The sequence below is a fragment of the Capra hircus genome, chromosome 16 (genome assembly GCF_001704415.2).
Source record: "Capra hircus breed San Clemente chromosome 16, ASM170441v1, whole genome shotgun sequence".
In the NCBI taxonomy this organism is placed as follows: domain Eukaryota; kingdom Metazoa; phylum Chordata; class Mammalia; order Artiodactyla; family Bovidae; genus Capra; species Capra hircus.
In genome coordinates, this window is record NC_030823.1 from 59,155,987 (window position 1) to 59,179,348 (window position 23,362).

Genomic DNA, 23,362 nt, shown 5'->3' on the forward strand with positions numbered 1-23,362 from the left:
CCTTTCTTAAAATTCTGCTTCTGTGTACATCTGTACATTACACATTAGTATAGTAGGACAAGTATATTATACATAAATTCTTGGAGTATTGTATGATCAAGAGATATTAAAAACTGGAGTTGGCGACCACTTAAAAATACCTTTATATGAGGCCAAAGTAATAGGTTCCAGACCATAGAGAGGATATATGTTTGTATACATGTACACCTGATTGGCAGAAAAACTTGTTCCTACCCAAAGTCCTAACTATGCCCACCAACGTCAAACCCCTGCCAGCCATTTCAGAATTGTGTCCTACTCAAAAGCCCCACCAAGGGCTTCCCTGGTGGCTCAGAGAGTAAAGCATCTGCCTACAAACGTGGGAGACCCGGGTTCGATCCCTGGGTCGGGAAGATCCCCTGGAGAAGGAAATGGCAACCTACTCCAGTACTCTTGCCTGGAAAATCCCATGGACTGAGAAGCCTGGTAGGCTACAGCCCATAGGGTCGCAATGAGTCGGACACCACTGAGCCACTTCACTTTCACTTCAAAAGGAGCAGAACAGAGGATGGTCTGGCAAAACCCTTAATTTCCACTTTGGAAAAAAAAAAAAATTTCAAATGCTGAGTTACTACCCTTACCTTTCCCATAGAAGGGGATTTCAGGGCACTGTTCACTATCCTAACACCGCTCATTGCCTGGCTTGTTCGTCTACTTCACAGGCCACTACGTCCTGAGATTCAGTTCCTATTTACCAACCCCTCGAGGCACAATTCACGGTCCCTTCGAAAACAAGCGATTTATGCTAACACCTGGATTAAGCTCACACCTCCCTCAGTCTCCTCTCCCCTGAGGATACCATGCACCGTCCCCCGCGAGCCGCACAGTCGTGTCCAGTGTAGACGACAGTCCATCCAAGATCCCTAAGACCACTTCTCTTTCCTCCTCCGCCCCCGGGAGCTGCCAGCCAGGCTGGAGACGGGAAGGGGGAGGGGTGTGACTCGCCTCCCGTGACTGGCCCAGATGGCAGCCGATTCCGCCCCCACTCTCGGGCACCCCTCCACCCGCTCGACCCCCTAGAGCTGCCTGTCTGCCTCCCACCCCGCCCCAACTCCACCTCCGGCCTCCCCCACGTCCTCACGCCGGCTCCCGGACACACTCACCATGCTGGGTGAAGATATTGAAGCCGGCCTCTGCGGTGCGCCCCACCAAGTCCCGCCTGCGACCGGAGGGCCTGGCTGCGCTGCTGCCCCGGATCCCGCGGGCTTGCGACTGCTGAAGCCCCGGAGCCTCCCCGACGCGGCCCACCTGCTGCCCCATCCCTGCGCTCGCTTACTCCCGCGCCCCCGACGACCCCTGGTCACATTCCTCCCCGGCTCCGGCCTCGGGATTCCAGGCGCTGCTCCGGCCTCTCCTTCCCAACCCGGGCCCCGGCCCTGAGCGGTCCGGCCGCCTGCGGCTCCGCACCCGACTCCTCACAGCAGGCGCCGCGCCGCCTCCCGACGCCTCACAGGTTCTCCTTTTCCCTTCCCATCCCGCGGCTCCGCGCCCCCAATGCTGCCGCTACTGCCGCTGCCGCCATCTTTAAACCACCGAGCACTGGGAGAGCGTGGGACAGAGCGTCTCCTGCCCGCAACCCGACCAGTCATCTCCGCTACTCAGAGGGCGGGCTTCCCGGCGGCCCCGCCCCGCCCCGCCCCTCCCGCGCGCCCCCGCCTCCTCTCAGGGTGGGGCCACCCCCGCCACCACCCCAGGTACCCACCTCTTTGGCACGTCTACAGCTGCTTCAGGTCTTTCTGTTCCTTCGCGGCGGCTCGGCTTCCCACGTCCGAATCCGCCTTAGCCGACCCCTCCCAAGTTCGGTTCAACGCGCTTACCGCCTTTTGGGGGGTCGGTAGGTTTAAAGGTTTCCCTGTCACCCCCCCACCTGTCAAATCAATCAGTTGCGCTGAGCGCCCCAGGTGCACAGTTCCTTAGCCGACTCAGCTGGGACGGAAAAGCACAAGAAGTTTGGTGCTTGCCATCCAGGTGAGGCTGTCTAAAATACCCTGGAGGATTCCTTTAAACACCCGTGTCAGCAGCAGACATACAGTCAAAATTAAATGATATACGGTTTACGTGAACATAATAAAGTACATTATTTCATTGTAATTTTTTGAAATTATTTCATGGTGGGAAATTGCACTCACCTTGGTTGTCTGTACTTTACAATCTCATTGGGGAAGCAGTTATAACCCGATTCCTCCTCTTATGTTATCATGAAGTCCTCTTGAACTTCTTTACCATCTGACCACGTATGTGTTTCTGTTACCCTTACTTCGCTTGTCAGTAAAGCTAATCTTCACACCGGCATGCTTTATATACAGTGCACGCGGTCAAGTCTTTTGATGACAAAGGAGAAAAATAAAATTACCTTTGACCCTGTTTCTGAGTCAGAACTTACTTATATTTTGCCTGTATTATCTAAAGAGAGTGACTCAGGCAGAAAAGAGAAATGTTTTTAAAGCGCAGGCACGCAGACATACATTTGTATATTCACTTATCCCCCCCCTCACTGCACACTCTTGCATCTTAATATTCAGTTTTTTACATTTTAAAGAACTTGATAATTATTTTTAGGCATTCAATTAGCTTCCCTATGTCCTTTATTAAAAGTATCAGTTATTGGAGTTACTTTACTAAAAATTTGCTTGAAAGCAGAGTATAGGTGCCATTGCAAAAACCAACAAAACAACCATTGGGAAGATAAGGTCCAGGAGAAAAGGTGGATGAGCTCTTCTTTGCACATCTTTCCAAGGACAGGATGAAAGATGAACCATTAATATTCACTACAATAAAAGCTCTATGAAATTATTCCATTGCCATCCAGGATATCACCAGAAATAACTGAAATTGCCCACCAAATGGCAAAAGAAACACTGTGCTTTTGCACTGGATACAATATGAGTTTTTCATTTGGATCAAAGTTTTCCTGTGTTAAAATACTTTTTTTCCTTTTAATTCCCAAAGTGTTTGCAAAACAAAAAAAAAGAAATCACTAATAAGGGATAAAGGTGATCATAGAGACAGAATTTGTTTTGTTGTTTGATTTTAATTATCTGAGAGAATGTCGCTTGGAAACAGATCTGGGTTCTCTGCTAATTCTTTAAAGTATGCAATGGATGGGTATAGTATAGTGCAATGGTTAAGGACAGGCACTTAAGCCAGACTGCTTAAGTCCAAAACTGAGCTCTGATTACTTGTTAGCTGTATGTTCTTAGGCAAATATTTAACCTCTTTGTATATCAGTTCCTCATCTGTGACGTGATGGTGATAGCAATAGTAGCTACCTTATAGGGCTGTTGTGAGAATTAAATTGGCTAATGTAAAATAAGGCACTTAAAACAATATTTGACATATAAAAAGCACTATTAGTACAAAAACAAATGTAATGTTTTCAGAAGTTCATCAAATTTCCAGGCCTAATTTTTTCAGAAGCTATATGCTTAGATCATGGAACAAATTCTACAGTATTTATTCAGGTGAGCCACCCACCACCACCACCTGACACCTTGCATTTAACTAAAAACAAAAACACCAATCTACCAATAAAAACACATGGAATCATATATCACTTTATTAGGCATCCCTACCTGGTCATCACCAGTACCTGCACATGTGAACTATTATATGCGAAATACTACTTTTGTTTAACATATGAAGATTCCTCTACCATGGATTCTTAAGATCCTGCCTAGACTTAGGCAAGGGCTTCCCAGTGGTCAAGAATCTGCCTGTCAATGCAGGAGATGCATGAGATGCGGGTTCGATCCTTGGGTTGGGAAAATGCTGGTGGAGGAGTGGGCAACCCACTCCAGTATTCTTGCCTAGAGAATCCCATGGACAGAGGAGCCTAGTGGGCTATAGTCCATGGGATTGCAAAAAGTCAGACACAATGGAGCACAAAACTAAGGCAAATATAAGAGAGATTTTTCAAAGTGAAATGGGAATTTTCAGAATGGGGGTGAGGGGCAGTAGACCAGGGAGAAACCTACCTACTTAGGTGTGGGACACTATTTCATCTCAATAAAATCAAGCCCAAGTGACTCACCTGAGAATTACACACCTGAGACAATTGAAACACTTAAAATTATCCCAGGTAGTACTGCTGCCGCTGCTGCTAAGTCACTTCAGTCGTGTCCGACTCCCTGCGATCCCATAGACAGCAGCCCACCAGGCTCCTCCGTCCCTGGGATTCTCCAGGCAAGAACACTGGAGTGGGTTGCCATTTCCTTCTCCGATGCATGAAAATGAAAAGTGAAAGTCAAGTGGCTCAGTCGTGCCCAACTCCTAGCGACCCCATGGACTGCAGCCTACCAGGCTCCTCCGTCCATGGGATTTTCCAGGCAAGAGTACTGGAGTGGGGTGCCCTAGCCCAAGCTTAATTGAGGGCAGCTGTGAACTCCAGGCAGGTGCAAAAACCAGATGAAGACCAGGCAGGTATAGAAACGAGATGAAAAAAAAAGTAGAGTGCATGGTGCACAGTAGCATAGGGACAGCCTCATCTGAGCAATGGCCAGGAGATGGCACAAAAAATCAAACCCATCATCACCAACAAGGCACACTGAAGACAAAGATACTCATCATCTTTACCTTCCCTGTAATAGAAGTAATGCCACAACTTTCAGAAGCAAGGAACAGGTAAGCAGTGCTTCACTGATCCTTGTCTTGACTGATGTGGATTTCCAGGGTATTATTGCCAATCTCACATTATCTCCCATCTTAGTCCACATTTCTTTCTCTACATTTGTATGGATATCCGGGTCATCTTTCTGCTGGATTCTCCTGCTACTGGCCTTTTCTTTTGAGATTCCTCACCTTTAGCACCAAACAATTCACTAAAACAAAAATACCTCTTCCTGTCATTGCTTTGACTGTGCTTCCCCTACCCTTCATAATGTACAAGGTCTAAAATTTCCCCCTGATGTTTCAAAATTATTTCCCAGGATACCCTGGATTATAATTGCCTAAGGTTCCTCAAACCCTCACCCCTTCTATGGTAGGCATGTATATTTTATTCAATAAGCCTACTTTAGGATTTCTTCCTTTTTAGCTCTGATTTTTGCAATGCTCAGGGTTTCCCTAATAGCTCAGTTGGTAAAGAATCTGCCTGCCATGCAGGATACCCTAGTTCGATCTCTGGGTTGGGAAGATCCCCTGGAGAAGGGATAGGCTACTCATCTTGGGTTTCCGTTGTGGCTCAGCTGATAAAGAATCTACCTGCAATGCGGGAGACCTGGTTTCAATCCCTGGGTTGAGAAGATCCCCTGGAGAAGGGAAAGGCTCTCCGCTCCAGTATTCTGGCCTACATTCCCCATGGAATGTGAAGTCCATGGGGTTACAAAGAGCTGGACATGACTGAGTGACTTTCACTTCACTTTTGCAATACTCAGATTCTCCCCAATACGGTGCTGAAGTGACTCCATTTACAGCATTCAGGACTTGAATTTACAGGCTACAAAATCTACTCAGATCTTGCCTCCTTCTTAGGAAAATCTCAGACTTATCCACAGACACACAATAGTTCCCCTGTACTCTACTCAGGCTATACCTTAAACAGCCACAGCTGATAATGATTATTTGCCTGTAAAATTCAATTACCTTCCTCTACATTCCCCCAAGTGTTTCCCAAGCGGCACTAGTGATAAAGAACCCGCCTGCCAGTGCCAGAGATGTGAGAGATGCAGGTTGTGAGTTCAATCCCTGGGTGGGGAAGAGATCCCCTGGGAGAGGGCATGGCAACCCACTCCAGTATTCTTGCCTGGAGAATCCTATGGCCAGAGGAGCCTGGCAGGTTACCGTCCTTGGGGTCGCACAGAGTCAGACACAACTGAAGTGATTTAGCACACATGCGCACATATCCCCCAAATATGTTTAATTTTGACACATGGCTCAATGTCATAGGGTTGGAAAGAACCTCAGAGATCATCTAGGATAATCTTCTGGAATTCCCTGTACAGTAACTCCAGTGAGGGTGCCCATTTATTTCCAAGAATTCTAATTGTCAAAAAGTTCTTCCTAAAGATAAAATGATACATGCCGCCCTGAAATTTCCATCTGTTTCACCCCTAGTCCTAGTTCTACCCAGTAACTACACAGATTAATTTTCACTTTTCTTCTGCATAACAGCCCTTCAAATATTTGGCAGCTATCATGTTTCTCGAAATCTTTTCTTTTACCTGTATAATGCATATACTTGTATAGTTATATTAACCTCTGTCTATATTATCTACATGGACTCAAAATGTTTATGTAGATAAATTGGAAGGAAAATATAATTTCATACGCAGCACTTTTCATTTTTTTTCAGCTTTATTGAGATTTAACTGACATACAGCGTTGTTTAAGGTGTACAGTGTATTGATTTGATACACATATATTGCAAAATGATTACCACCATAGAGTTAGTTAATACCTCCAGCGGGTGTATAATTATTATTTCTCTTTTCATATAATATTTATTTATTTATTTTTGGTTGTGCTGGGTCTTTCTTGCTGCGTGTGGGCTTTCTCCAGTTATGGTGAGTGGGGGCTACTCTTTACTGCGGTGCATGGGCTTCTCATTGCAGTGGCTTCTCTTACTGCAGAGCACAGGTTCTAGGCATGCAGGCTTCAGCAGCTGCAACACGCAGACTCAGCAGTTGTGGCTGCCCAGCTCTAGAGCACAGGTTCAGTAGTAGTGGTGCTTGGGCTTAATTGCTCAGTGGCATGTGGAATCTTCCCGAATCAGGGATGGAACCCATGTCCCCCGCATTGGCAGGTGCATTCTTATCCACTGTACCACCAGAGAAGTCCTACCATTTCTTTTCTATTATAAGAACATTTAAAATCTCTCTTCACAACTTTCAAGTATATAATACAGTATTATTAGCTATGCTGCTGCTGCTGCTGCTAAGTCACTTCAGTCATGTCCGACTCTGTGCGACCCCATAGATGGCAGCCCACCAGGCTCCCCCATCCCTGGGATTCTCCAGGCAAGAACACTGGAGTGGGTTGCCATTTCCTTCTCCAATGCATGAAAGTGAAAAGGGAAAGGGAAGTTGCTCGGTCGTGCCCAACTCTTAGTGACCCCATGGACTGCAGCCACCAGGCTCCTCCATCCATGGGATTTTCCAGACAAGAGTACTGGAGTGGGGTGCCATTGCCTTCTCCATTATTATTAGCTATAATAACCATTAGATCCCAAAACTTATTCACCCTGTAGGTGGAAGTTACTCATGCTTGCTTCTTGCAAGAAAAGCTATGACCAAACTAGATAGCATACTAAAAAGCAAAGACATTACTTTGCCAACAAAGGTCCATCTAGTCAAAGCTATGGTTTTTTCAGTAGTCACGTATGGATGTGAGAGTTGGACTATAAAGAAAAGTGAGCGCCAAAGAATTGATGCTTTTGAACTGTGGTGTTGGAGAAGACTCTTGAGAGTCCCTGGGACTGCAAGGAGGTCAAACCAGTCCATCCTAAAGGAGATCAGTCCTGGGTGTTCATTGGAAGGACTGATGCTGAAGCTGAAGCTCCAATACTTTGGCCAACTGATGCAAAGAACGGACTCATTTTGGAAAAGACCCTGATGCTGGGAAAGATTGAAGGCAGGGGGAGAAGGGGACGACAGAGGATGAGATGGTTGGATGGCATCACCAACTCAATGGACATGAATCTGAGGAAGCTTTGGGAGTTGGTGATGGACAGGGAAGCCTGGCATGCTATAGTCCATGGGTCGCAAAGAGTCGGACACAACCGAGCGACTGAACTAAACTGAACTGAAGTGAAAGTTTGTACATTTGACCAATAGCAATCCTCCTCTCCCCCTACCCCCAGCCCCGGCTAACCACCATTCTAGCCTCTGTTTTTACGAGTTTGGCTTTTCAAGATTTCACATATAATGATACCATACAGTAATCTTCTTTCTCTGTCTGATTTACTTCACTTAACGCACTTCCTTCAAGGTCAATTCATGTTGCTGCAAATAGCACGATTTTCTTCGTTTTCGTAAATAAAATTCCATTGTATATACAGGCAAACCTTATTTTACTTCACTTTATTGTGTTTCACAGATATGCTTAAAAACAAAAAAAAAAAATTGAAGGTTTGTGACAATCCTACATCGCACAAGCCTGTTGGCACCATTTCCCAATAGCATTTGCTGAATTTGTGTCACACTTTAGTAATTCTGGCAACATTTCGATTTTTTTCATTATTATCATATTTGTTATGGTGACCTGTGATTCAGATCTTTGATGTTACTACTCTGACTTGCTGAGAGCTTAAATGATGATTCGCATTTTTAGTAACAAAGTATTTTTTAATTAAGGTATGTACATTGTGGCATTTTTAAGACATAATGCTATTGCACCTTTGGTAGACACCAGCAGAATGTAAACATAAATTTTCACATGCATTAGGAAACCAAAAACTTTGTCCGATTCATTTTATTGCAATATTTGCTTTATTGCAGTGGTTGGGAAATGAACCCACAATATGCTCAAAGGATGCCTGTATCTATCACATCTCTTTTATCTGTTCTTTTTAAGCTGTTTATGCATGCAGCACTTTGAGTTTTAAGTGTGCTTTGTCTCTGCATCATTGTATTAAATCTTTAAAGGCCTAGAGAGTGCCAAATACCATTCCATTTACAGATCGACATTTTAAAAGTTTTTTTGGATGTCAGTGAGGAGGAGGATTCTTATCTGGCCAGAATAGAATTGTCATTCTCTTTGAAGATAAAGAGATGGAGTAAATGACCTCTTGTTCCTTTCAGTCCCAGGGGTCTATAATTCAATATTGCTTTGATTAAAAAACTTTATAAATTATTAAGAGACCATCTCAAACAATGGGCAAAATGCTATATAAATTATCACTAGTAGCAATAATGTCTATTCATTTTAAATTAAGAAATTAGCACCACTTCTTTTCTATGGTAATAATGAAATAGCTGACTGAACAATCCATTTAACAGGTAGCCTATCACTAACTGGTGTAGTGGAACTGAGCCCAGTTTAGAATTTATGTGAAATGGGTTTTTTTTTTTTTTTTCAGTTATATGTTGCTGAATAAGAAGCTATCCCAAAATCCAGTGGCTTAAAACAACAGTGATTTTTGACTTCTTGCAATTTGTGTGGATTATCTGAATAGTTCTGCTGATTTCACCTAAGCTCACTCATGTAGCAGCATTTGGCTAGAGCCTCAGCCGAGCTGCACGTTTGTCAATGGCCTCACTCACATGCCTGGCAGTTGGGGCTACTGTATCAGTTTTCTTCCCTTGGCCTCTTGTTGTGGGCTGAATTACACCTCCCTCCCGATTCGTATGTTAAAGCCCTAACCCCCAGTACCTCACAGAGTGACTGTATTTGAGGATAGGGTCTTTTTTTAAATAAACGGGTCAGAACACTTTTTATTTATTTATTTATAGCTGCTAGGTCTTCATTGCTATACAGGCTTTCCTCTAGTTATGGAAAGTGGGGGCCACTCTCAAGTTGTGGTGTGCAGGCTTCTCATTGAAATGGTTTCTCTTGTTGTGGAGCATGGGTTCTAAGGCACGTGGGCTTCAGTTGTTGGGGTTCCTGGGCTCTGGAGTACAGGCTCAGTAGTTGTAGCACACAGGCGTGGTTGCTCCACGGCATATGGGATCTTCCTGGATCAGGGATCAAACCTATGCCTCCTGCATTGGCAGGCTTATTCTTTACCACTGAGCCAAAGGTTCAGGATAGGGTCTTTAAAGAGGTAAACAAGTTAAAATGAAACCCTAAGGGTAGGTCCTAACCCAATATGGCTGATGTCCTTATAAGAGGAAATTTGAATACAGACACACAAAGGGAAGAGTATGTGAAGACACAGGGAGAAGACAGTATAGACTTGGAAGAATATTCATAACATGAAAGTTGAGAGTTACTTTTTATTTGGTGGGAATTTTTAGGACTTCAAGCCTGAGAGGCAGCATCTCCAGTAATCCTGAAAGAATTGCTCTGAGGAGGTGAGAGTGGGGAGGGGAGCCAGGATATATAGAAGCTTTGCAACAAACGGCAAGTAGTATGAAAATCAAAAGATTTTTGTAAATTAAAGAAAATCAGATATCCCAAGTTAGGGAATTTAGCGCTTTCCTATGTATGGGAAGATGCAAGGGTCGGGGCTCACTGAAATCATTCCTTTGACTGCACCTTTGCTATCTGGGGCCAATATCCTGTGTTTTCACATCCTGAGTTTCCTCAGGGCTCACCAGAGGGAGTGGCTGCAGTCTGATGGCTGCTAAATGGCAGGTATTCTTTCCTTCCTGAGTGTCCTTAGGGTTCACTGGCTCACACTGGAGGGCTGCAATTGCTGATGACTGTGACATCCCTGATTACTGATATGGCAGAAAATATTTCATTTCTTAATAGCCATTCACAAACCAAACAGAGGTCTCAGAAGAAACCAACCCTGGGACTTCCCTGGTAGTCCAGCGGTTGACACTCCACACTTCCCACGCAGGCGGCATGGGCTTGACCCCTGGTCAGGGAACAGGGATCCCACATGGCATACATGGCATACAGCACAGCGAAAAAAAAAAAAATTTTTTTTAAGGATAAGAGAAAACCCCAATCCGACTGACACCTTGATCTCAGACTTTCAGCCTCCGGAAGACTGAGAAAATAAATATCTGTTAACTAACCCATTCTGTGGTACTTTGTTATGGCAAAGTCTTAGCAAACTAGTGTAAACAATCTAACCTACTGGAGAATGAGGTTCAGTTCAGTTCACTTCAGTTGCTCAGTCATGTCCAACTCTTTGCGACCCCATGAATCGCAGCACGCCAGGCCTCCCTGTCCATCACCAACTCCCGGAGTTCACTCAGACTCACATCCATCCAGTCAGTGATGCCATCCAGCCATCTCACTTAACATTATTTTATTTTATCATGGTTCTTGAGGTTAAAAGTCCAAGATCAAGATGTCAGCAGGGTTGGTTCCTTCTAACCAATTCTATGAGGGAGAATCTGTTCTCTGCCTCTGTCCTAGCTTCTCGTGATTTCCTAGTAATTTCTGGTGTTCCTTGGCACCTAGCATCATCCCATCTCAGCCTAGAAGTCACTTCCTCCTAGAAGCCTTAATTGACATGCTGGAATAGATGTCCCTTCTCTGAGCCCACATTAACCCTTATCTATGCCCCAGGATTTAGAAGTCACCTGTTTAGAGTTGTTGAGGTTAGTATGAAGGACAAACTGGGCCATGCGTAAATTGAAACCCATTTTTGAAGCAGGACCTGTCAATACATAACCTTGGTTCCTAAAAACAGTATACATACTGTGTATACAATTCATATATTCTTTTACCCAGCAATTTCTAAAAATTACACAAAGATACATGTTCAAGTATGGTCACAGTATTGTTTTTAATTGTGAAAAATTGAACCCAGAGTAAATGTTCATCAACATAGAAATAGTTAATGTAATACTAAACACTGGGTGAAAAAAAAAAAAAGAATGAAATAGATATATAGGGCTTAAAAAGATCTCCAAAGTTTATCTGGGGGGAAAAAAAAAAACAGCAAGACACAGAATAACATGAAAGTTTCTCTGGATGGGTAATGGGAAGAATTATCAGAAAGGAAATGGTGGGTGGGGGATACCAGAAGTGCTACCAGTTTGTTTGGGCTAACTTCAGCATTTGCTATGATATATGCCTTCCTTCACACGCTAGTAAAGTAATGCTCAAAATTCTCCAAGCCAGGCTTCAGCAATACGTGAACCATGAACTTCCAGATGTTCAAGTTGGTTTTAGAAAAGGCAGAGGAACCAGAGATCAAATTGCCAACATCTGCTGGATCATGGAAAAAGCAAGAGAGTTCCAGAAAAACATCTATTTCTGCTTTATTGACTATGCCAAAGCCTTTGACTGTGTGGATCACAATAAACTGTGGAAAATTCTGAAAGAGATGGGAATACCAGACCACCTGATCTGCCTCTTGAGAAACCTATATACAGTCAGGAAGCAACAGTTAGAACTGGACATGGAACAACAGACTGGTTCCAAATAGGAAAAGGAGTATGTCAACACTCTATATTGTTACCCTGCTTATTTAACTTATATGCAGAGTCCATCATGAGAAACACTGGGCTGGAAGAAGCACAAGCTGGAATCAAGATTGCCAGGAGAAATATCAATAACCTCAGATATGCAGATGACACCACCCTTATGGCAGAAAGTGAAGAAGAACTAAAGAACCTCTTGATGAAAGTGAAAGGGAGAGTGAAAGAGTTGGCCTAAAGCTCAACATTCAGAAAACTAAGATCATGGCATCTGGTCCCATCACTTCATGGGAAATAGATGGGGAAACAGTGGAAACAATGTCAGACTTTATTTTTTGGGAGCTCCAAAATCACTACAGATGGTGACTGCAGCCATGAAATTAAAAGACGCTTACTCCTTGGAAGAAAAGTTATGACCAACCTAGATAGTATATGCAAAAGCAGAGACATTACTTTGCCAACAAAGGTCCGTCTAGTCAAGACTATGGTTTTTCCGGTGGTCATGTATGGATGTGAGAGTTGGACTGTGAAGAAAGCTGAGCACCGAAGAATTGATGCTTTTGAACTATGGTGTTGGAGAAGACTCTTGAGAGTCCCTTGGACTGCAAGGAGATCCAACCAGTCCATTCTGAAGGAGACCAGTCCTGGGTGTTCTTTGGAAGGACTGATGCCAAAGCTGAAACTCCAATACTTTGGCCACCTCATGCGAAGAGTTGACTCATTGGAAAAAACTCTGATGCTGGGAGGGATTGGGGGCAGAAGGAGAAGAGGACAACAGAGGATGAGATGGCTGGATGGCATCACCGACTCAATGGATATGAGTTTGTATGAAGTCTAGGAGTTGGTGGTGGACAGGGAGGCCTGGCGTGCTGCAATTCATGGGGTCACAAAGAGTCAGACACAACTGAGCGACTGAGCTGAACTGAACTGAACTGATGCCTTCCTTCTGAAGACTCCTCTCTCAATTTCCTTATCTATATGAGGTCAATATTAATGTATACCTTCAGAGGTTGTATGAGGAGTTAATATATGTGAATCTCTCAGAATAACACAAAATTGCTTCACTCTTCACCAAAATGATTGGTCTTGGGATGATCAGCTGACCCAAGCATGGCCAATTCCAGTCCTTCCCCAAACATTTTGGAATTGAAATTGAGAGGGGCTAGCCTTTCTTTGGGAGAAGGCAATGGCACCCCACTCCAGTACTCTTGTCTGGAAAACCCCATGGATGGAGGAGCCTGGAGGGCTGCAGTCCATGGGGTCGCTGAGAGTTGGACACGACTGAGCGACTTCACTTTCATTTTTCATTTTCATGCATTGGAGAATGAACTGGCAACCCACTCCAGTGCTCTTGCCTGGAGAATCCCAGGAACGGGGGAGCCTGGTGGGCTGCTGTCTATGGGGTCGCACAGAGTCGCACACAACTGAAGCGACTTAGCAGCAGCAGCAGCACCCTTTCTTTGAGAACTTGGACTGTGAGATGTAATATGCAAGATGTTTCAGCAGCCATGTTTCCCCTCATTTGGAGCAGCGAAGAACAGGGAATTGATAAGCAGAGTGAAAAGCAAGCATTTATATTTATAATCCATTTTTTGCTTACGCTAGTTTTAGATTTTTTGTTGTTGTTGCGATCCTAACCAATACAGCCAATACAAATGCCAAATGCCATGCTTCAGTCTTATTTAATGTGTATCATTCATACATGGGCCTGCCAAGAATCTGCCTGCCAGTGAATGAGACACAAGAGACACGGGCTCTATCCCTGGGTTTGGAAGATCCCCTGGAGGAGGAAATGGCAACCTACTCTAGTATTCTTGCCTGGAAAATCCCATGGACAGAGTAGCCTCGTGGGCTACAGTCCATGAGACTGCAAAGAGCTGGACATGACTGAGAAGAAACGCACACTCATGCATAAATGGTAGGTTGGAGAATGACGTCTATAAAGCAGGTAAATTATGATACTCCATTAGGATCTTTCCCAACATGTTAATGTTTTGAAGTGACTGATAATTAACTTTTAGCAATAAGTGAAGACTTTTTTAAAAAAGCTGACAATTTCATAGAAATGCCATTCTTTATTGTACACGCAAGTGTCTTCCTTTAGTGAATAAGTGATTATTGACTTCAAAACTACTGTATTTCCCCCTGAGCTATGCAGAAAGCCTGCAAGTGCAGAGGAAGAAGCTGCAAAGATATTTTCACAGGTTTTCCATGAGAGGGCTTGACAGACTTTCCTTAGCTTCCTTGTTTCTTCTCCAGCTTCCCAACTGTATCTCTCGTGACTCTGCTTTCTGCAAAAGAACCAAGCTGAGTTTATTTCTCATTGTTCACTCTGCCTAAAATGTAGTACTTTTTTCAGGTTGACTGGCTAAATCCTACTTGTCTCTTAGCCCAAGTCTTCCCCTGGGAAGACTTCCCAATCCCTTATCTAGGTTAGATTATCTCGCCTTCAAAATCCTATGCATTTCCAACGCAATTCATTACCCACTGCTAACACTTATCCCCCATTATTGTAATTACTTGTCTTGTAGCTGTCTTCTTCACTAGATTCTCAGCTCCCTGAGGGCAGAGTTGGTCTCATTTACCAGTGTATCCCCAGCTTCTAGTACAGTGTTTGGTTTATGCAAAGTGGCCTTTAAGTAAAATAGAACATTAGAAATCTCTACTTTCTATCTTTCCTACAAATAACTTATCAAGTACATTTCTTTTGAAAATGTAAATGGAAAACTACTAGAGCAATAAATTCTCATTTCAAGAGATTTAGAAAATGATACAGAAAAATGCAAAGGTTGTCTATAACACCACCATTTTGTCTATAATACCAAATACTGCCTGTAGTACCATGTCTATAACACCCAAAAGATAAATATTTTGATGTTTTTCTTTTCAATTTTTTGTGTATAGATACACACACATACACGTATGTTTTTGTTAGTTTTATCTTTAAAATAAATAATAAACAACTTCTTCTGTCCTAAGAATTAGAGTTATACAGAACATAGATTAAAAACTCAAAGTTGTCCTTTAAGCCTCCCCTCAATTGCTAAAAGTTGGTTCACTTTTTTCCTCCAGCTTTATTGAAATATAATTGACATATAAAATAGACAAGGTTAAGGCATGCAACATGATTTGATACATGTATAGACTGTGAAATGATTACCACAATAAAGTTAACACATCCATCACCTCATAGTTACTTTTTTAAAAATTGAAGGATAATTGCTTTACAGTGTTGTATTGGCTTATGCATATGATATTGAGAATCAGCCATAACTATATATATATATATATATATATATATATATATATATATATATACACATATATATCCTCTCCCTCTTAAGCCTCCCTCCCCTGCCCATCCTCCTTCCCTGCCCATCCTGCCCCTCTAGGTCATCACAGAGTGTCCTAGGGTGGGCACCCTGTGTTATCATGTTGTTATTTTGTGTGTGGGGGTGGATTCCATTTTTTTAAAGCAAAATTGGAATCATACTGCGTGTATCAGTGGTTTTGAATTTTATTTTACCCTGCTCCATAGTATAAGCATATATTTTACATTACAGTCCAGTGATACACACACATACATGGATGTATGTTCACATACTCACACATTGGTATATGACTGAAATTTAAACATTTCAGGAAACAATATATACTCTTATGATATAGTCTCTAGTCTAGTCTATATCCATTTGTTTCTTTGTTTGTATAAAAACTGTACCTCCAGAGCTCATTCTGAGCTGTCAGAGCCCCAGGAGGGTGAAGAAGAATTCATGTTGGGAAGACAGCCAGCCAGTGGGGAGAGGGAGTGTCAGAGCCCAAGTAGGCTGAGCAGGGTGTCTCCATGGAGAAACAGTCTCACATGAACTGTCAGAACCTGAATATTGTGAGAAGTTCAACCATGTGGAAGAGGTAACTCAGCCTGGGGTGTCAGAGTCTAAATGCTGTGAGGAGCGTATCCACATAAGGGAGGAAGCAGCAGTCATGGGAGATTAGTTACATACAAGGGGCGTAATCAAATAGGTAAATTTATAATTTATTCAGAATGTCAACCAGGGTTCTCACTACCAGAGGAAGGAGTTACAAATACAGAAAGAGAAAAATTAAAAGGAACCCTATGCTGAAACACTATACTGGAAGGTTTTATGTATATTCAGAACCGACTACTTAATTTGTAGGGCCCTATGCAAAATGGAGATGGAGGGTTCCTTGTTCAAAATTAAAAATTTCAAGATGGTGGAAGCAGAGTTTTAAACAAAGTTGCAGCTGTGTTTCTAAGTATGGGGTTCAGTGCAACCTCACAGGTCTCATACCCATGATGCCAGCCCTGGGTGTATTCATGGTTTTTCTATCTACATAGATTGAAATGTACATCTGTATTTACCAGTAATTATGAAATATGATATATAATTTAAAATATATAATATTCCCTACTCTGACCATGAAAAGATTTGAGATCAGAAACACCCCAATAGCAATAACACATTTAGTACCTAGATCTTGGCTTCTAAACACCAGTCTCTACTAAAAAGAACCAGAGTTCCTTAGAAAAATGGTCTGAAACAAGCCTAGGGCAGGAAAATAGATGACTCTAGAGCTACACCAGAAGGCAATGCTCAGAGAGTGAGGCATGTTGAAAGAACACAAGGGTTGGTGTGAAAGGGCTCTCATTTACAAACCTGGAAAATTTGAGCATCAAAATAAATAATTATGAAAAAAGTAAATATATTCAAGATAATGAGAGCCAGGTTGCTCACTATTTGAGAAGAATGTTAGAGATAAGGAAATGGAGAAAACTATTGAATAAAATAAGAAACCATAAGTCCATATTTACATGAATTAATAGATAAATAATTTGAAAGTTTGACATCATGAGTTATATACATTCTCAAGAACCTCCCTACAAAATACTTATTAATAAGTAATTATTAATAAAGACACTACAATGGAGAAAACAGATATCATCTTAATGAAGTGATCAAAATAAAATGACATCACCATAACTAATCCTGCTGACAGGTTACAAATAGAAAACATGGATAGTCCTACCAAAAATGAGTTTGACTGAGGAAGCATTGAAACTCCAAAATGAGAGACATTCTACATTCTTTAATCTGCAAAAATGCATCATGAAACTCAAGGAAAGACTATTTCAGAATAAGAGAATTAAGAGGCATCACAATCTAAAGACAACATCATCTTGGATTGCTCTGTTTCTTCTAAGGAACATTTGGCAAAACTTGAATAGCTTCTGAAATAGAAGATCCCTATGCACGAGTGTTAATTTTCTGATTTTAATGATTGTGTTGTGATTACATAGGAGAATGTTTATAGGAAATGCGCACGAATATACTAAGGAATGGGCTTCCCAGTTGGCGCTAGTGGTGAAGAACAAGTCTGCCGATGCCGGAGACGTAGAGATGTGGGTTCCATCCCTGGTTTGGGAAGATCCCCTGGAGGAGGGCATGGCAACCCACTCCAGTATTCTTGCCTGGAGAATCCCATGGACAGTAAAGCCTGGCGGGCTACAGACCATAGAGTCGCAAAGAGTCAGACATGACTGAAGCAATTTTGCACGCATGCATATACTAGGGAATAATGACACATCTAAGGAAAAATAGCACATTGCATCAGCGACTTACTCTCAAATAGTTCAATGGACAGAGAATGCTGCCTACCTTTTCAGTAAACAAAGAGAATATTGTGGCCATAAAGCCATCAGTCACTGCGACCATACCCAAAGGTGTACCCTGAGGGGTATTTTGGATGAAGAAATACAGAAAACTGGCCCTAGATTGTTAAGATCCATATCAAAGGAATAATTTTAACAAGCCAAGACTCTTGCATACATAGAAAAAGCCCACACTCATTAACCTGAGATGTCTGTTTTTCCTATGTGACTAGCAGTAATCTTTTAATGTTTGACTACATTTTTTTCAGCAAAATTTTCTGTATATCTTGGCTCCTCCCTTACCTCTCTGGGAGAGTCATCAAAGCTGTTTGAGAGGCTGATTTCCCAAGCTAGAGTCCTCAATTAATGTCCTTGAGTGAAGCATATTCTCAGTTTTTAGGTTGCAAATTTTTTTCAGTCAAAAGTTTCAGTGCTTTACCAAAAAAACACACAAAATATAGAAGTCTATGAAGTTAACTTCATTGACTAATAACCTTATCAAGAAAAGAAACAAGGGTACTTTATTTTTTCCTTTCTTATATTTTAATTTTATTGGAGTATAGTTGATTTGCAATGTTGTGTTAGTAACAAAGATGAAAGACCCTGTGTGCTAAGACCCACCCAGCACAGCCAAATAAATAAATGAAAGTAAATATTTTTAAAATGATAATAAAATAAAATGGACAACAGTATATTAGAATTGTGAAAACAATGAAAAGTGGCTTCAGTGAATACTGCTTTTTTTGGATGTATGCTGACAAGTTATCTATCAGTTTTTGTTGTTTAATTGCTAAGTCGTGTCTCTTTTGCCACTCCATGGACTGTAGCCCACCAGGCTTCTCTGTCCATGGGATTTCCCAGGCAAGAATATTGGAGTGGGTTGTCATTTCCTACTCCATCGATCTTCCCAACCCAGGGATCAAACCTGCATGTCCTGCATTGGCCGATGGATTCTTCTCCACTGAGCCAGCAGGAAAGTTCCATCTATTGGTTCCATCTATTGGTTCCATCTATTATAGTCTCAGAGGAATATATTTCTGAAAATTGAGCATTGCCAATCTCTTATGTCTCTCCTGACATTTTAGGGATTGCTGCCAGTACTAGAGAGATCAACCTTTCTAGTTTGTTGGAGTTGTAGCACTGAAAAATCCCACTAAATAGGAAACTCCTCCATAGGATGGAAACAGATACTAAAAGCAAGGCTGTTTTAGTTGTCAGATGGCTCCAACACGAATTACCCCACCTATGTAGTCACTGATGGCTGTTTCACTCCTAGGCTGATGTTTGCAACCTTGATTACCAGTTCACAGTAAGGATCATCCATTTTGCCTTGTTGTTGTTCAGTCATTCAGTTGCCCAGTCGTATCCAACTCTTTGTGACCCCAAGGACTGCAACACACCAGGCCTCCCTGTCCCTCACCATCTCCTGAAGTTTGCCCAAGTTCATGTCCGTTGTATCAGTAACGCAATCCAGCCATCTCATCCTCTGACACCCTCTTCTCCTTCTGCCCTCAATCTTTCCCAGCATCAAGGACTTTTCCAATGAGTTTGCTGTTCACATCAGATGACCAAAATACTGGAGCTTCAGCTTCAGCATTAGTCCTTCCAACAAGTATTCAGGGTTGATTTTCCTTAAGATTGGTTTGATCTCCTTGCTGTGCAAAGGACTTTCAAGAGTCTTCTCCAGCACCACAGTTGGAAGGCATCAGTTCCTTGGTATTCTGCCTTCTTTACAGTCCAGCTCTCACAACCATAATGACCACTGGGATGACCATAGCCTTGACTATATGGACCTTTGTTGGCAAAGTAATGTCTGTGCTTTTCAACACACTGTCTAGGTTTGTCATAGCTTTCCTGCCCAGCAGCATTGTTGCCTTACTCTGATGCAATTTAAGTGGGCAATTTAAAAGCCTTATAACGATTCACTTTTGGCTATGCCTATTATGCTTCATATGAAGATAGTACTAGTTTAACTTTCAGTATTGTGTACTTTCATGCATTGGAGAAGGAAATGGCAACCCACTCCAGCGTTCTTGCCTGGAGAATCCCAAGGATGGCAGAGCCTGGTGGGCTGCCGTCTATGGGGTCGCACAGAGCCGGACACGACTGAAGCGACTTAGTAGTAGTAGTATTGTGCATATTATGACCATATTTCCTAAGGATTCAGATAATGAGAGTGAACAATGACAATACCTACACCAGTACGACCTAAACATCCCTGAAAAAGAAAGTTAAACTGTGATTATTTTAATAAGAGACAGATAAAAGGAGCCATGTAGCCGGACTAAAAAAGCAAATAACAAAAACAGAGCATACTACACAATTCGCAGAAAAGAATTGGAGGTTAAACGTGGTGAAGAGGAAGTGAAAGTTCTGACTCTGAGAGTCTCACCAATCAAGATTGAGAAAGGCAAATACTTCTAAATTCATCAAAAGTTATCTCCTCTCCCCCAAAGACATCAATACTCAGTCTAAAATAGACTGAGCTGAGTTAGTTAAGCCATAGTAAACAAGCTAACAAGGATTAATATGCATTATTTGGGGTGAGAAGGAGGCTTTAGAGGGAGGAGTATATGTACACACATAGCTAACTCACTCCGTGGTACAGCAGAAACTAACACAACATTGTAAAGCAATTATATGCCAATAATAAATAAATGCATTATATTTTTCTAAATCCTTTTATATAAAATAGAAATCTATTTTAAAATATTTTATATAAAAGTAATAAAACACATGTGTATAGTTTACATGCATGCATGCTTAGTTGCTACAGTTGTGTCTGATTCTTTGCGACCCAATGGACCACAGCCCTCCAAGCTCCTCTGTCCATGGGATTTCCCAGGCACGAATACTGGAGTGGGTTGCCATGCCCTCCTCCAGGAGATCTTCCCAACCCAGGGATCGAACCTGTGTCTCCTGCATTGGTCAGGAGATTCTAGTCACTCCCTCCAGCATTGGCCATTCTTTCACTAAATATTTACTAAATTCTTGCTATGTGCCAGATACTGTGTCAGTGTCTACGTTTACAGCTGTAAAAAGGCAAACAAATTTCCCTTCTCAGGGAAACTAGAGTCTAACAGGGTATTCAGCTGAGATAACAGACACTGTAATATATTGTGTGATGAGTGCTAAGAGAAAGGAAATGACCTAAGAGCACAGAAGGAGAGCAAGGAAGGCTTCCACTAGAATGGAAATCTGGAAGATGAATATGAATCAGCCAGGGGAAGCTGGGGGTTGGGGAAAGGGCAGAGAGAAGTATCCTCCAGTCCCTAAATAAGGTCCCTAAATAAGGGAACTATGAAGTTTCCTATCAGATTTTTTTCTAGCATGGGCAAATATCCATATTTGCTGTGTCCCTTATGAGAGATACAAACAGCAGTGGATAATCGTGTGAGTGGTTACAATACAGCAAGAATCTAAGACGTAAAAAGTTAAATACTAACACAGGAGAAAAAAGCAGTGCAAGAGATGTCACAAGTTAAGACATAAATTCAGTTAACTTTTTTCCTGGCCTCTTCTTTATTTTTTAAATTTTTATTGGGGTATAGTTGATTTACAATGTTGTGTTAGTTTCAGGTGTACAGCAAAGTAAATCTGTTCTATATATATATATCTCCACTCTTTTTAAAGATTCTTTTCCCATATAGGCCATTACAGAGTGTTGAGTAGTGTTCCCTGGGCTATCAGTAGGTCCTTATGTGCATGCATACATGCTAAGTCCATTCAGTCATCCCTGACTCTTTGTGACCCTATGGACTGTAGCCCGCCAGGATCCTCTGTCCATGGGATTCTCCAGGCAAGGATACTACAGAGGGTTGCCATGCCCTCCTCCAGGGAATCTTCCTGACATAGGGATAGAATTTGAGTCTCTTAAGCCTCCTGCATTGGCAGGCAGGTTCTTTACCACTGGCGCCACCTGAGAAGCCCACAGTAGGTCCTTATTAGTTATCTATTTTACATATAGTAGGGGTATATTGTCAGTCCCAGTCTACCAACTTAACCCTTGTCTCCCTTATCCCCTGGTAACCATAAGTCTATTTTCTACATCTGTAACTCTATTTCTGTTTTGTAAGTAAGTTCATTTGTAGCCTTTTTTAAAAAATGCCACATGTGATATCATATGATATTTGTCTTTCCATATCTGACATTTCTCTCAGTATGACAACTAGGTCTATCCATGTTGCTGCAAAAAGCATTTCATTCTTTTCATGGCTGAATAATAATCCACTGTATATATGTACTGCATATTTTTATCCATTCCTTTTTCAAGGGACATTTAGGTTGCTTCCATGTCCTGGCTATTGTAAACAATGCTGCAATGAACACTGGGGTGCATGTATCTTTTCAGGTTGAGGTCTTCTTGGTGGATGAGATGGTAAAGAATCTGCCTACAATGCAGCAGATCCAGGTTCTATCCCTGGGTTGGGAAGACCCCCTGGAGAAAGGAATGGCTACTCAGTCCAATATTCTTGCCTGGAGAATTTCATGTACAGAGGAGCCTGGCAGGTTACAATTCATGGGGTCACAAAGAGTCAGATACAGCTGAGAGACTAACACTGTCTATTCAAATTATGGTTTTCTCTGGATATATGCCCAGGAGTGAGATTGCTGGATCATATGGTAGCTACAGATATATATTTTTCATACTTTAAGGAACCTCCATAGTAGCTGTACTAGTTTACATTTCCACCAACAGTGTAGGAGCATTCGCTTTTCTCCACATCCTCTCCAGCATTTATTGTTTGTAGATATTTTATTTATTAAAAAAATTTTTTTGGCTGAGCTGGGTCTTCAGTGCTGAGTGAGGGCTTTCTCTAGTTGTGGGGAGTGGGGCCTGCTCTTTGTGGCAGTGCACAGGCTTCTCATTGCAGTGGCTTCTTTTCTTGCAGAGCACAGGCTTTAGGCACACAGGCTTCAGTATTTGCAGCTCGCCGGCTCTACAGTGCAGGTAAATAGTTGCAGCATACCTGCTTAGTTACTCTGAAGCATGTGGGATTTTCCCAGACCAGGGATCAAACCCACCTGCCCTTGCATTGGCAGGCAGATTCTTAACCACTGGACCACTAGGGAAGTCCCTGTTTGTAGATTTCTTCATCATGGTCATTCTGACTGGTATGAGATAATACCCAATTATAGTTTTAATTTGCATTTCTCTAATAGTGTTGTTGAGCATCTTTCCACGTGCTTTTTAATCACCTGCATGTCTTATTTGGAGAAATGTCTATTTGGATCTTCTTCCCACCTTTTGATTGGATTGTTTGTTTTTTTGATATTGAGCTGTTTCTACATTTTAGAAATCAATCCCTTATCAGTTGCTTGGTTTGCAAATCTTTCCTCCCATCCTAAGGGTTGTCTTTTTATTTTTTTTATGGTTTTCTTTGCTTCACAAAAGCTCTTAAATTTAATTAGGTCCCATTTGTTTATTTTTGCTTTTGTTTTCATTACTTTAGGAGGTAGATGGAAAAAGATTTTACTGCAATTTATGTCATAGAGTGTTCTGTGTATGTTTTCCCCTAAGAATTTTATTGTATCCAGCCTTACATTTAAGTCTTTAAACCTTTTGAGTTTATTTTTACATGTGATGTTAGGGTGTGTTCTGATTTTATTCTTTTATATGTAGCTGTTCAGTATTTCCAGCACCAATTACTGAGGAGACTGTCTTTTCTCCATT

At 42.0% G+C, this 23,362-nt stretch overlaps 1 protein-coding gene across 2 annotated transcripts in view; it reads right to left on the reverse strand.

Annotated features, from left to right (window-relative positions):
- ABL2 (ABL proto-oncogene 2, non-receptor tyrosine kinase) overlaps nucleotides 1–1,617 on the reverse strand; it is a 96,366-nt gene extending 94,749 nt beyond the window's left edge. For both annotated transcript variants that reach the window (XM_018060655.1, XM_018060654.1), the window contains exon 1: nucleotides 1,143–1,617. In XM_018060655.1, coding sequence (XP_017916144.1) covers nucleotides 1,143–1,299 — 157 coding nt within the window. In that variant the 5' untranslated portion in view covers nucleotides 1,300–1,617. The remainder of the gene's footprint in view (nucleotides 1–1,142) is intronic.